Source organism: Tamandua tetradactyla, chromosome 14, assembly GCF_023851605.1.
Source record: "Tamandua tetradactyla isolate mTamTet1 chromosome 14, mTamTet1.pri, whole genome shotgun sequence".
Classification (NCBI taxonomy): Eukaryota; Metazoa; Chordata; class Mammalia; order Pilosa; family Myrmecophagidae; genus Tamandua; species Tamandua tetradactyla.
This window is the reverse complement of record NC_135340.1, coordinates 36859623-36875892: the sequence shown is the minus strand read 5'-3', so window position 1 is coordinate 36875892 and position 16270 is coordinate 36859623. Positions and strand designations below refer to the sequence as shown.

The 16270-nt window shown below is 35.8% G+C and overlaps 1 protein-coding gene across 1 annotated transcript; it reads right to left on the bottom strand.

Moving 5' to 3' along the window:
- Positions 1-7741: 7741 nt before the first annotated feature.
- Positions 7742-8590, bottom strand: LOC143654931 (olfactory receptor 4L1-like). The gene has a single exon (XM_077126550.1). The coding sequence runs from the start codon at positions 8588-8590 to the stop codon at positions 7742-7744; it is 849 nt and encodes a 282-aa protein (XP_076982665.1).
- Between the last annotated feature and the right edge of the window lie 7680 nt (positions 8591-16270).

Sequence of the window (16270 nt, the reverse complement as noted above, 5' to 3'; positions counted from 1 at the left end):
TGTCATGACAGGGATTAGTCTATGAAGATTTTAGGCATGTGTATTAGTTTGTTAAAACTGCTGAAATGCAATATACCAGAAATGGAATAGCCTTTAAGAGATTTATTAAGTTCCAAGTATACAGTTCTAAGGCTGAGAAAAAAAAGGCACAAACAAGAGGTTGCCTTCACTCAAGAAGGGTAATATCACCAGGAACACTTCCATCAGCTGAGAAAGCATATGGCTGCCTTCTGCTAGTCCCTTGCTCCTGGATTCTGCTGCTTTCAGCCTCTGTTCCTGTGGGGATGCTTACTTTGATTCTCCAAGACTGGGTTTCATCCCTTTCCTTGGTTCTCTCCAGGGTCTCACTTAAAGAAAGCTAATCTGGGAAGGAATGTGGCTGGAATGTTCTCGACCTTGTTCCCAGTTCATTGTTTCCAGCTTCTTACAGCAGTGGTTTCCTAAGCACCTGAAGGCCTTCACATAGCTCCTATGGGACAGAACTCTGGGTTCTGACTTGCCTAACATCTCACAGAAAGGCACATGATGCTGTCTGCTGGGCTCTGTCTGCATCTAGGCATCTGCTCTCTCTATTGGCACTCTGAGCAACTCCCAAAATTCATGTCTCTGTCAACTCTGAAGTAACTGTTCTCCAAGCATCTGCATCTGAGGTTATTTCAAAATATTTCCCTTTGTAAGGAATCCAGTAAACTAATAAGACCTGCTTGAATGAGCAGAGTCACATCTCTAATCAAAAGGCCACACCCTCAATTGGGCATGCCACATTTCTGCCAAGGTAATCTAATCAAAAGGCCACACCCATACCTGGGCACAACATATCTCCTGAAGACAATCTAATCAAAAGGGTTTCCACCTGTGCTGGTTTGAAAGGATTTATGTTCCCTAGAAAAGCCATGTTTTAATCCTAATCAAATTTATGGAAGCAACAGTTTCTTATTCAGAACAATAAGTTGGAAACTTGATTAGGTTATCTCCACACTGACGTGACTGAATCAAGTGTGGATTTTAAACTTGATTAGATAGAGGAATATCTCCACCCATTCTGCATGAGTTTTGATTAATTTACTGGGATCCTATAAATAAGAGACATTTTTGGAGAGAATACCTTTTGAAAACAATGAGAAAGCCACAGAAGAGCCGAGCAGAGCCACGAGGCCAAGAAAGCCACAGAGTCACCAGCCAGCGACCTTTGGAGATTTGAGAGCAGAGAAGGATGACAGAATGATGAGAGCTACAAAGCAGAGTTCACCAGCTAGCTACCTTTGGAGAGAGGAGAATGCCCCTGCAGGAGCTTCATGAAGCAAGAAGCCTTCAGAGGAAGCTAGCAGACAATACCGTGTTCACCAGGTGCCTTTCCAGATGAGAGAGAAACCCTGACAATGTTCACTATGTGCTTTTCCACTTTAGGGAGAAACCCTGAACTTCATCGGCCTTCTTGAATCAAGGTATCTTTCTCTGGATGCCTTAGATTGGACATTTCTATAGACTTGCATTAATTGGGACCATTAATTTGCCTTAATTTAAGCTATTTCCATGTGTAAAAACTGTAAACTTGCAACTTATTCAATTTCCCTTTTTAAAAGCCATTCCTTTTCTGGTATATTGCATTCTAGCAGTTAGAAAATAGAACACCACCCTACAATATTGAATTAAGATTAAAGAATATGGCTTTTTCAAGGTATACAACACTTTCAAACAAGCAACTACATCTTCTGGATGTAGGAATATGTTCTTTCCTTGTACATAATTCACTCATTCCATCACAATAATACAAAAGCCTTAAATCATTTCAATAGTGATACAAATGCAATACAAAGTCAAAAACATCACAAAATCTCATTAAAGTCATCTACAGGCATGGTCTGTTCTAAGACCAAAATTCTTCTCTTGCTATGGACCTGTCAAACTCAGAACAAGTTATCTGCTTCCAATATACAAAGGAGGGACAGTCATGGGATATATGTTTCCATTGCCATGGGGAGAAATTGAAAGGTAAACAGGGGTCAACAAACTCAAACAGTTCAGAAAACCTACAGGTTTCTGAAATCCATTGGATTTCAAAGTCTGAAAGTCATTTACTCTAGGTACTTTAGGAAGTGGCAGTCCCACCTTGCCAAGGCCCTATATTGAAGCCTGGCTCTCTCTCCAAATGATGGTATGAGTTTGAACATTGGAGCACATTGTGGGGACCCTTTTCTCTCAGTTCCACCCTTTCCAAGCTTTGGGGCAGCACCCAGGAGCTCTCCCATCTCCAGGGCAAATGCTCAAGTCCTCCAGAAAAATGGGGTGGTAGCCAGGCTCCCCCCAATACTTCGTATGCACTGTACCCTCTCCTAGGCCTGAGGTGGTACAACCCTTCTTATACAAAGAAGCAGAAAGCCTGTCCTCTGCTTTCGGGCAATCTCACCCTCTCTATGTGTATGGGGGAGTCTATTCTCCTGGGCCAAGATTTCCACGGTCCAGACCTTAGCTTCCATGGTTCTGCCTCTGAAGTAATTTTTCCTTCAACTTGTCCCTTTTTGGCCCCTCTTTGTCCATACTGGCAGTGGTTCATTTACACAGATCACACATTGGTTTGGTTTTCTAAGCAGTATGCAGGAATCATAATCACCAGTCAAAGAACTTTCCACAAATTCTATCTGGATAACTCCATAGACAATCCTTGCCTATTCTGTAATGGTTGGCTATTTTCACGTTTGGTTGAATCTTCATGTGAGGCCCTATTCACTGTGATCTCAATTTTTTTTAATCCCAGAATTTTCCAGACCACCAATTTTTGTTTTCTTTGTGTGCAAGAGTTCAGTTCTCAACTTATCTCTTTCTTCTTGCATTTTACTATAAGCTCCAGAGAGCAACCAGGCTGCAATTTCTAAATTTAATTTGGAAATTTCCTCAGCTACATATCCTAGGTTGTTACCTTTAAATTCTAAATTCCATCCAACAACAGTACACAATTCAGCTAAATTCCCTGGAATTTTAGAACACAGATTGCCTTCCTTCCAGTTCACAATAAAACTTGGATCATTTCTGCCTAAAGCCTTATCAGAGGTAATGTTAGCATCCACATTTCTACAGTCTCTTCAAAACACTATAGGCCTTCTCTATCAAGCTCTTCACATCTTCACAACTCTTACAGAATCTTCCCCTCATTCATTTAAAAAACTGTCTCAACATGTTTGGCATTTTCAAATTGCAGCAGCAATACCACACTTCTCTGGTATCAAAATCTGTAGTAGTTTGTTAAAGCTGCTGGAATGCATTACACCAGAAATGGAATGGCTTTTAAAAGGGGAAATTATTAAGTTTCAAGTTTACAGTTCTAAGACCAAGAGTATGCCCACATTAAGGCACCAACAAGAGTAACCTTTACTCAAGAAGGCTGATGCAGCCTGGAGCATCTCTGTCAGCTGGGAAGGCATATGGCTGGCTTCTGCTGGTCCCTTGCTCCTGGGCTGTTGTTTTCAGTCTCTGTATGGGGGTACCTCACTTAGCTTCTCCAGGTCTGGGTTTCAACTCTTGGTTTTCCTTGGATCTCTCCAGGGTCTCACTCAAGGAAGGCCCATCTGGAAGGGCGTGTGGCTGGAATGTGCTCGTCCTTGTTCTCTGTTCATTGCTTCCAACTTCTGATACCCGTGGTTTCCTCCCTAAGCCTTCGTTTAGTTTCTATGAGACACAACTTTGGGTTTGGATAGCTTAGCATCTCATGGGAGGCATCTGCTGGTCTTTGCCTATGTCTTGGCATCTGCTCTCCCTATTGGCACTCAAAGCAACCCCAAATTTGTATGTCTCTGTCAGCTCTGAAATGAATGTTCTCCAAGCATCTGTATCTTAGGTTTCTTCAAAATGTTCCCTCTTTAAAGGATTACAGGAAACGAATTAAAACCCACCTTAAGAGGTAGAGTCACATCTCCTTCTAACCAAAAGGCCACACCCATAGTTGGGCACACCACATCTTTGTGAAGTTGATCTATTTAAAAGGTCACACTCACAACTGGGTGCATCACATCTCCCTGCAGATAATCTAATCAAATGGGTTTCCACCCTACAATATTGACTCAGGATTAAATGATATGGTTTTCTTGTATATACAACACTTCGAGATATCCTTAAACACTGCCAGACATTTCAAATATAAAAGATCATAACATTCTATCTCCTTACACCATACCTTGGGAATGAAGTGATCAGATTGTCACGGCATTTGAAACTGTTTCAACCTCTTTGTCTTATCCGCCTAAAAATGGGTGGAGAAATGGGTAGCAATGTTTCAGTGTTTGCCACTTGAATTAATTAAAGAATGAACCTTCATCTGGAGAGGGGTGAGAAATTAACTGGCAAAAAATAGTCTATGAAAATATAAAGAATACCTTTTTCCCCTGACAATTTGGCATCAAATTATCAGGGAAGTACAGGTTTCTTCACTGATATCCAAGTCAGAAATTCCACAGAAATGAGAAGATATGTAATGGCCTGAGAAATCAGATAAAAATCAATAAATACCCTGCTGAAACAGATGATATCACCAATTGTAGGGAAACTGTAATCAAAGTTAAATGAGATCTTACCAGGGTTGTGAGATAAGCTGTCAGGGAGAATTTAAATTGTGCTTCTTTTCTTTTCATTCTGCATGTTATGTTTATTTTAATATCTCAGTTTTACAGTTGTAATAAAGAATGAGGATGATCTCTATCACCTGATCTGGAGATTACATGACTTGATAATTCCCGGACACAGAGCAAAAGAATGTCTATAGTAAATCACCTTTTGTAGCTTGGTGTAAGAAAAAAATAAAATAAGAAAAAGAGCCATCTCCATAGTGAAATTCAAGAAAATTTCAAAGCATGATATTGGTTACATATCAGTGGTGATTGGAAAAGATGAGGGGCTGGAAATAGGTTTAATGATGGGAGGAGAGTGTTACTGTCATGAGTATACTTTTTCTGAATTTTTTCTAAAACCATGATAATGTTTCAAAACATTATATATGCATATATGTATAGACAAATACATATACACACATGAAAGAGGGCAATACCCCAAAATGGAGAAGGAATGGAATAAATAAACTTAACTTTATTATAAATTGATAATATAACCAAAGCAAAAGAGGATAGGGTAGAATTAACTCAAGTGAATTTTGAACACAGTATATTTAATATAAACCATGAAAATAAAGAAAAGCATATTTACTGGAGAAAAACACAATTCTATTCAGTTCAGTTCATTTGTTCACAGTAGAATGGTTACCTATTCTGAAACTATATCTGTGTACACTGAAATTAAACAAATATGAAAGGGCAATGTGGATAAAAGATGACAGATTTTGAATGTTATAGAAAGATATTTCAGTTGTGTAATGAGGGAGGTTAGAACAAACTATAGAACTTTGGAGTGGAATTGGGATAGTATATGTGGATGGTTATTAATTGCTTCTTTATATTATGCAATGAAGAAAAATTTAGAGCACCAGATGCCATATCAGTCTTTTTGCCCAGTCTTCTCTACTGTAACCTATTCACATATTTGAGATTAAAGCAATTTATTCTTTTTGCACATTAAAAGTCCATTTATTTTTCTGTTTTCTTCCTTAATTCTAAAATAGTTAATGCAATTGACTTATTTTTACTCTGGAACAATAGCAAGACTTTGAAACAATGACCATGCTATATAAAACAATATGGATGGTGTTCTAGTTTGCTAGCTGTTGGAATGCATTATATCAGAACTGGAATGGCTTTTTAAAAGGGGAATTTAATGAATTGCTAGTTTACAATTCTAAGGCCTAGAAAATGTCCCAACTAAAACAAGTCTATGGAAATGTCCAATCAAAGACATCCAGGAAAAGATACCTTGGTTCAAGAAGGCCGATTAAGTTCAGGGTTTCTCTCTCAAGTGAGAAGGTAAATGGTGAACACAGTCAGGGCATCTCTCTCATCTGGAGGGGCACATGGCGAATACAGCATCATCTGCTAGCTTTCTCTCCTGGGTTCCAGTTTCATGAAGCTCCCTGGGAGGCGTCTTCCTTCTTCATCTCCAAAGGTCATTGACTGGTGGACTCTCTGCTTCATGGTGCTGCAGCATTCTCTTCTCTCTCTGAATCTCTCTCTCCAAAATGTTTCCTTTTTATAGGACTTCAGAAACTAATCAAAACCCACTCAAATGGGTGGAGACACGTCATCACCTAATCCAGCTTAACAACCATTCTTGACTAAGTCACATCAACCAGGGAGATGATCTCACTACAGTTTCAAATATACAGTATTGAAAAAGGATTATTCTACCTTTATGAAATGGGATTTATATTAAAACATGGCTTTTCTTAGGGAACACGCTTCCTTTCAAACCAGCACAGATGGTTTCAGAGAAAAAGAAAACAGATTGACACTTAGGTAAATTTAACAACATGCATTCATTAAACAAAAGTTCCTTTTTTACAAAGGAATTGATATAACTAAGGTAAATATAAATATATTTAAAGTGAGTGACTGTTAAAGGCAATTTGAGTGAAAAATTGATTAGGAAAACAAAACAGGACCCTCAGAAGAATCTACTGACAAAATGAGAAGAGTGAATGATATGAAATTTCAACCAATTTTGGGTACATTCAATCAATGTGTAAAAATTCTACAGTGTTTCTCTCCTTGGGAGTAGATTAATCAAATGTAGTATAAAAGAGATACCATTTGTAATAGCAATAAAATACAATGCCCGAGAACAGTCAATTATTTAAAATATTGTTAAGTATTATTTTAAAAGTATAACTAAATAAAGTGATATATCTCCATGAATTAGAGCAATCAAAATCTTAAAGCTTTATAATCTTCCAAAATTAATCAATATGTTCTATCCAATTTCAGTTGATATCTTAAGAATGGTTTTGTGAATCTTGACTATTTTGCCAAAAACCATCTGCAAGAATTATTAAGAGGGGCAGGTCACACATTATTAAGAGCAGGCAGAATTCTCGCCTGTCATGCTGGGCTGGAGACCTGGGTTGGATTCCCAGTGCCTGCCCATGCCAAAAAAGAAAAAGGATAAGAAGGAGAACCAAGATGAAACTAAACGAGACCATTTGAGAGAGAGAATTCACCACACTTAATGTCCAGTCAATACAAAGCAACTATATATAAAAGGGTGTGTTGTCTCAGAGTAAAAATGACAAACAGAAGGAGTAATATTTCCAGAAAGAGATGCAGGCATACATGAATACTTGCAAGAGTAAAAGTGACATTATAATTTGTAGGGAAATGATATTCAATAAGTGGTATTTGGATGAGTATTTATATTGATATATAAAAATATATATATAAATATATATATATGAATATATATATATATATATATATATATATAAAGTAATTATGAGTTTTTAGTCCTGGATATTTATGGGTTTCCAACTATAATGAGCCAGTTTTTTTTAATTATTAGAAATTTTTATAATTTATCTTCCCAAAACTGATTAATATTTTTGAAAATGGATATTTTCAATAAAATCACATCATAGGAAGATAGTGACCGATTATTTAGCAATTTTCAATATTTAAAACATCATATGCTTGATAACAAACAAAGCAAATTAATGCCAAAATAATCTGAGAAATAATGTGTGCGGGGTTTTGCACTAAACACCTTGGTCATCATGGTTCTGCCTAGAAGTCCTGTCTGGAGCTGATGTGCTGGGTCCACAGTCTTCTCATCACCGCTTTCATCTCCTGATTCCTCAGAGTATAAATAATGAGGTTCAGTAAAGGTGTGAAAACTGTAAAAACACAGGAAGAAATTTATCTACTGAATAGCTACTAAATGGACGAACATAAAGAAAAATTAATGGTCCAAAGAAAAGAGTGACCACAGTGATGTGAGCAGACAGGGTGGACAGGGCGTTGGAGAGAGCCCCGGAGGATTGACACCAGACAATTACCAGGATGATGGTGGAGGAAATGAGCAGGAGTATGAAGCAGATGAAGGACAGCAGTCCACTGTCAGCAATCACCAGCAACTCCAGGACATATGTGTCAGTGCAGGTGAGCTTTAGAACAAGGGGAAGATCACAGAAAATTTTGTCCACCACATTGGGACCACAGAAGGGCAATGTGATGGTAAAAACCATCTGGCTCATGGTGTGCACAAAACCAACAGCCCATGACAGCAGCACTGAGCCCACAAGCACCTGGTGGTTCACGATGGCTGTGTAGTGGAGAGGATTGCAGATTGCAATGTAGCAATCCACAGCCATGACTATGAGAAGGGTCATCTCACTGCCCCCTAAAAAGTGGAGGAAGAACATCTCAGCCATGCAGCCCCACAAATAAATAGTTTTATTCTCCCTGAAGAGATTGATGGCCATCTTAGGAGTTGTAATAGTGGAAATGAGTATGTCGAGAAAGGAGAGGTTTCCAAGGAGGAAGCACATTGGAGTGGAGTGAAGGTGAGAGTCAAAGATTACAGAGACCACAATGAGAAGGTTTCTTGTCATGATTGCTGCATAGGCCAACAAAAACGTGAAGGAAAAGAGCATTTCAAGTTCCCAGTTGCTGGTGAGTCCTAACAAAACAAACTCAAATATCATTGAGCTATTCTTCATATCCATCCAGTCTATATACGATTTCAGAATGTTTTTAAAATGAAGATAATCTGGAAATTGTCATCATTTAACCTTTGATAGTTTTGAAAGCTAGGTTATATATAGAAAGTGAATCTGATTTCTATAGAGATGAGAAGATAGAATTTCTGAAAAACAAATTTTGTTGATTCAATCAATATTCTCATTGATGGCAATCAATATTCACATTGATGTCAATCAATGTTTACATTTCTGCATTTTTCCTACCATAAATTGCAAAAGATGAAAAAAAATTATTAAACTCTCTAAACGTAGTTTTGCATGCAGAACTCATGGGTCTATCATGAGTTCATGACCCACAAGTTTAATGGATGAATGAGTAAATGAATCAAGTCAGAACCAGTCAAATTAATTAGTTCTATTGGAGGAAAATATACTTAGTTATCTTACATATAATTATAAGTCAATATTTTCCCTTCTCTTTCATCAATTTAGATTATTCAGAGGTATACATTTGAATTGAATTATATACCTAATTAGCAAATTCGTTAGTGCTTTTCCTTTATAAGATATAGTATATTGTTAGCCTCCCTTTCATCTCTCAAAATATACCACTTTTTTCATTTACTTCTAGTTTTGAATTGGCCATAGTCTGCAGTACACACTTTTCTTGCCCTTGAAACAAGAAAATTATAAAATAAAATAAACTTTCCAGGAACTTTCTGGATATTCCATAAACATTTCTCACTGTGCAGATTTTTTGTGAACAGTGTGTATCAAAATTTTGGTTCCTGGAACCAAATGACACTGTTCAAATGACACTGTTTTGCCTGAATATTATACTATAAGAAAAATGAACTTAGTTAAATTTAAATTATTTTCTTGGTCTTGGTATTTATTAGGAAATACAGTCAACCCTTTTAAAGGTTGATTTTTTCTTGTAAATTTAAATATATCTGCTTTTCAACTTCACAGATTATGAATTCTCAAGGGTGAGATATGTGGAATATATTTGTATGTTTCTTTGTATACATACACATTTATTATGTGCTATGTATGTGATTCGCAAAATTGTATTCTTTAATATAATCTCATTTTCTAATGATTATGAAGATATGAGAATAACAATATCAAACAAGACTTTTAGTCCAGAAGAATGATAAAGTAGCATTAGTATTAATGAAAGCATTTTGCTCTATTAAGTAGAATTGATATAATTTCCTAGATGTCTTCTTTGTATCCTCATTCTTGCAGTAATAATATCTACATACTCACTTTGAAATCATTCTCAAAATTATGCGGTCTTTGATCTCAAACTACTAATAAGAAAAAATCTTGAGGTCTCATAAAAAATACTTTTTCAAGTTCAGTATATAAAATTGGAAAATTAAAAATAGAAAAGGATATTTATTACTTTAAGCCTCTTCTGTTTTTAAAAGCATATTTATTGAAAATTGCTAAATCTACATATATGTTGATTCAAATCTGTTACAACAGATGGAGTAACTCATTATAATAATTTTTGTATAAACATTTCAGATTAAATATCTAAAAATACCCTTTGAAACCGATCCAGCTAAAAATAAGGCAAAATAAGAATAAGAGAGCGTGTCTTCCTAACTTGAGCCACGGTTTAAGCTCAAACACCAAACTTAAATTTTGAGTAGTATATGTTATGCAGATAAGATTAAACTGAAAAGGAATGAAAAATAAAGGAATAAACTTGGCTTCACCTCAAATTTGTTTTCGCTTAAACAAGTGCTATCTGAAAAAGAAAAGAATGACCCACAAATGGGGGAGCCAAACTAGTTCAATGCCTTGGGGCTAAAAGATGAAAAACTAATCCACTCCTTTGCTTGCTTGTTTGGGAGTACTAAAAACGCTAGGAGGTGTGGTCCTTTTGTAACAGAGTCATTTCCATACATCTCCACAAAAGCACTTATATAGAATGGTTGATGTAAAGAAAAAGTGTAACTGACAGATGTTTTATAAGAACTAGGGCTACACCATTTCTAGTGATCTTGAGTTTTCATTATTTTCTTTTTATGAAAGTGTGAAACCATGTATAATCTACAAGTAATGCTCACTTATCAACAAACAAAATGTCTGGAAGGAGAAAAATCAGGTTAGTTGCCAAAATAACCACTATTTCTGTTTTCCTATTTAAAATAATAAACTTTTATATAAAATATACATTAATTTCTTTAAGTGACAAAAGGATTTTGTTTTTATACATTGCTCAAATAAAAATATTAAATTAATTGTTTTAGAGGTAAGTAGAAATGACCATTGAGTTTAAAAAATAGCCCTTGGGTTGCAAAATTATCAAAAATGAAGATATGAGCAATTTATTAGAGAACTGTATTGAATAAAAGGTCATATGAGTTAACTAAGAAAATAACATAGACTTGAGGGGAAAATAAAAAGAAGTTAATTGAAAAATCATTTATTTTTACTTGGCATTGTTGAAAGGTTTTCTGAATTAAAATGAACACTCAACATAGAGAAGTAAAATAAAAATACTTGCATTGAATATTAAATAAGTCATTATTTGCCATTTTTATCTATTTTATTAGAAATTTCAGACTTGTTACAGATATGATACTTTGCCAAAGAAGAACTTGACTCCCCATTAATTTATATTTTTTAAACTATATCTCCTTTATGTCCTATGGATTAAGTTAATCCCATTTATCATTTATATTTCAAAGCTCAAATTTAATTCATAAAACTGAAATCTGATGAAGAATGTGAAGGCTATTTATTACATATAAAGTAACCTTATTGCTTCTTCTATAAGTGGATGAGTTTCTTCGGATGCTAGTTGATCAAAATAAATTGTATGCTATTCCTTCCATGAGCAGAATACTATGTTTCACATTCAGTGAAAGTTTTATATAAAATGTCTCATCTTTTAGTATAGTATTCAGTTGCAACCTGTCAACCCTACTATTTAATCTACCAGTTGTAGCAGAGAAGTGGCTGCTTCAGAGAAATATAGACATGGTGAGATTCTGACTATATACAAGTTATTGTTTTTACCACAAGGAATATACAGGATAATGATTTGCAAGTAAACAAAAAGAGAGAAAAACATATACAGAAGATACAGACAGATGATCAACCACCAGAGGGAATTACTAAAATGAACCTGTTGTTTTTCCCTAACGTGAACAATGAGAACATACTCCATTATTTAAGTGGATTGTGAATTTACCACATGTATTAACCATGTGGATTTCTTGAGGAAGGTTCCTAGAAAATGCTTTTTCTATAAAGCATTCAACCAATGTGGTTGGTGGAGGGTGGGCACATTGACAAAAAAGAAACTTGTTGTTGATGATAGTTTGGGGAAAATATAATTCTATTAACTTGATTTTATAAATAAAATTATTTATAATTAATCTGATAATTGACTAATTTTATTTGAGTAAAATTTAAGAAGCAGTATTGACAAGGCTTATAATAGAAACTCATAGAAAAATTTCCCTTAAACAATGAGAAAAATCTAATTTTACTATACAAAGGGCTTCTCCAGTCAGAGAAGATTAAGAGATAAGGGAGGGTGGGAGAGAGTGATTAAGTGAGAGAGTTTTCATCAACTTAATGTTATTTATTGATTAATGGTAACACTACTAGGGTTTAACAATTAACTATTGTGAGAATTTCGAATTTTACTAAATGCTTTGGCAAAACGTACCACTTTAAAATGTACCACCCACCAATATCAATAGAAGAATAGGGAGGCAGAACTTGATGTTAACTTTTTTTTGGGGGGGTGGCTGCGTGATCTGGAATCAACTCAGGTCTCCCACATGGAAGATGAGCATTAGTATTAATTTTTTTTAGTATTAACTTTTATGGTTAAAAAAGCACTATGCTAAGCTGAATGACAATAAATGATAGCTAATCAGTTCATGTGCCAGAAAAAAATGTTTTTTTAAATTGATTCTTATATGTAACTCTTCCATATTTCCCTAGCATCTCCAACCATCTGAAAAATACTACACAGAAATTAAAGTGGTAAATAAATGGTAAATATGGTTTGATTCACTTCCTAAGCATTTAGCAGACATTTATAGTAGATACTCTTTCAAATCAGCATTAGGATTTTTTCTTTATTAGTATCCCATGTAGCCTCTAATAGTCAATCACAGTTGTCATGAAACAACAACAACAACAACACCTCCTTTAAATTTCACTGGTGAGGATATATGTATCAGGGTTTCGGGCTGTATAGCTGTTACAGTAGTTATTTGTAAGAAAAGAGAAAATTCTTAAATGCAGAGTTAAGTAATATAATACATGCACAAAATTGGATACCCAGAATTGATTATCCAAAGCAGTTGGCAAGCATAATGTAGGTAGAATTTTCAAGAATAGAGGCGAGAATTTTTAGAGAAGATGAATTATGGACAAATTTCAGTAGAGACAAAAATGCTTATGAAGTATTTTTGAGAAAGGGGTTAGGAGGGAATACATAGGTTTGACTCTCGAAGTAGGTTATAGTTTAAAATAAAATACATCACCTGGGAGATGGCTCTTTGGATATTTACAAAATATTAGGTTTCATACTAACCTTTGGAAACCCTCTTTGTACTGTTTCAATAAGCCAACAGTTAGTATTCTATAACATTGAATAAATTCAGACATTTGGCATGGATCATTCTCACCTTTATTCACCTTTATCCATTTACAAAGATCTACCTTCAGCACCTACAAGCTCTTTCTCACTCCACAATATCTAAGTACATGGGTCCTTCTGCTGGAAAATTTGTTCACTCTTCCAAATTACTAATTTTTTGCTTTTTCAATGTTTTTGTTTAAAAGTATCCTTCTTAGAAAAGACTTCAGAGACTACAATGCCTAAGTGTACATAACTCCCAGCCTAATGATTTTCTTACGAGTAAGGCAAGGTCTGCATTAGAGCAGAGTATCCTTATTGCATGCCAGAGTGCATGGACATGGTAAGTACTTTTTAAATTGTGTAATTGGCTGGTGTGATGGTGGCACAGTGACAAAATTTCCACCTGCCATGCCAGAGGTCCAGGTTAGATTCTCAGTGCCTGCCCATGCAAAACAAACAAAAAAATGTTTTATGTATCACCAAATTCAGTGAAAATAACATTGAATAAAATCTATGTTGTCTGGTGTATTAGTCAGTGTCTCTAGAGAAACAGAACCAATGGGAAAATCTGTAAATATGACATTTATAAAGGTGTCTCACACAACCGTGGCAACATAAGTGTCCAAAGTTTGTGGGGGCAGCCTGGGAAGCTGTCAGCTACGATGAAGGTCTGGACAAACTCCACAGGAGAGGCTTACTGGCTGAAGAAGCAGTGAAAAAGTCTATCTCCCCTGAAAAGTCTTCACCTCGTTGGATCATCTTATTAGTGGAAGGCATGGCTTAGTTGATTGCAGATATAATGAGCCACAGATGCAGTCAACTGACAGATAATTTAATAGACCAGCCTTCCAGTTTATCAACCACCACAAAATATCCTTGCAGTAGTGGTGAGGTTAGTGCTTGCCTGAGCAGACAATGGGGCATCATCACTTGGCCAAATTGACACAAGACTGTAACCATCACAGTCCACCCTGTCTCAACTTGGCACTATACACATCACCTTGAAACAGGCTTAACTTCCAAATAGAACACAATAACAGAAGTAATGTTTTACCTTACAATACACAACTGTGCTGTATACAACCAGGAATACACCACATCTCTCCAGAATAAAGTGTATGTCCTTCGGTAACATTCACTCTTAAACTTCATATCTTATGACTTAAATACTGTAGCATGAACAATACAACTTATGTCATACAATAAGAGGAAATTAAGATATTTACTTGTACAAATGCAAAAATACTCACCAAAAAACAGAGAGGAAATAGTCATACAATAGCAGTCCTTGCTTCTGTAACTGGCCACATGGTTGTAGTTCATATTTATCACTTTCTTCTTCTACTCATCCCACATACCTTTTATCTTCAACATGCACTTCAGCTGGCTGTATTCCTTTGCCAGGTGGGGTGACCCAAACTTTCATTCCTGAAGTTTCTGAGCCATTGGTAGCCCTGCCTGGATTGGGTTGTTGCAGTTTTTCATTGATCTTGGTAGTATCAAGAGATACCCTAGGGATCACCTGCATTCCAGGAAAACTCTTCTTTACCTCCATTGTTTAGTACAGTCCTATTTTCCTTTGATAGTCAGGATCAATCACCCCAGACAAAATAGTAATCTCCTCTCATGGGGAAGAAGGTTAACAGGGTAAATTTTGGGCATTTTAAAAGGGTACTTCCCCAAGGGTACCGAGCCCTCCTTTCATCCAAAGGGCTCTGGGTCTGTAAACTGACTCAAATCTGGGAATTAAGGGGCCATGACTCCTGCATTTTTTTTTACATGGGCAGGCACCAAGAATCGAACCCAGGCCTCCAGCATTGGAGGTGAGATCTCTGTCTGTTTATCAACTGTGGGCTGCTCAACTTCTTGCTTTTATTATTCAAGTTAGACTTCTGTTTACTTGGCCTAGAGTCCTTCTGCTAATACAGCTCAAACATGAATTTAGTAGACTGCCCATTTATTTTACTTCTAGGTACACCATGATCTACTAGTCAACACCACAAGTCTCTGAGAGTCAGATTATTTTGACTGTTGTTTTGAGTCTATGTCCATTATCGTGGCCACACCCACCTTTTCTATGATGATTAACTGTGGCCACCAAGTTGGGATCTGATCAACCCCATTCTGTTTAACACTTATTAAGACATAATATAAATTATAAAATATAATTTATACTGAATGCCAAATTGAGTGGCATTTTACTGAAGTTTCCCAATTTACAACTTGATTCACTGAAACACTATAAAAGTTTTGTAAGCAGATGTTATGTTTATACATTTAAATAAGTATTCATTTACTGGGGATCTACTTGTCTTTTTAAAGACAAGTAGGTCCCCAGAAAATGAATATTGATTTATGTATTGTGACTGCACTGTGGGTATTTTTCATTAAAATTCTTAGATCAAAAATATCTTAATAATAATTCTAGGCATTTGAAAGAGACAAAAGTGATGTTATTTAATATTATCATTTAATGGGGGCACCCAGGAACTGATATGCTGACTGCTCTGTCTCTTAAGGTTGCCTTAATTTCCTGATTTCTCAGAGTAGAAATAATTAGATTAAGTAAAGGGGGATTATTATATAGCAAACACTGAAAGAAAGTAATTATGAGTAACTCTTGAGACAAGTACAACATATGGGATAAAGATGAATAATGGGGGAACTAATGTTAAAATAAATTTAGATTGAAATGCTGGTGATTGGTGAGGGGGAGGGGTGGGGGTATGGTATGTATCAATTTTTTTTCTGTTTTCTTTTAATTTTTTTTCTGAATAGATGCAAATGCTACAAGAAATGATCATGGTGATGAATATGCAACTATGTGATGATATTGTGAATTACTGATTATATATGTAGATGGAATGATCAAAAGTTAAGAATGTTAAAAAGAAAAGAGTAACTGTTGAATGGAAAAGTGTAGATGAATATAGCTGGGCCAAAGCTACTATGATAGTGTGAGGAGAGAAAGTGGATACAGCCATGGAGGATGCACTGGAGGAGTGCTACCAGGTGGTGACTAACATGATGATGTAGAATATCAGCAAGAGAATGAAGTGGAACAGCGACAGAAGTCTACT

Coding starts and splice junctions, on each gene's coding strand:
- LOC143654931 (XM_077126550.1), bottom strand. CDS start 8,590: ATGGATATGAAGAATAGCTCAATGATATTTGAGTTTGTTTTGTTAGGA.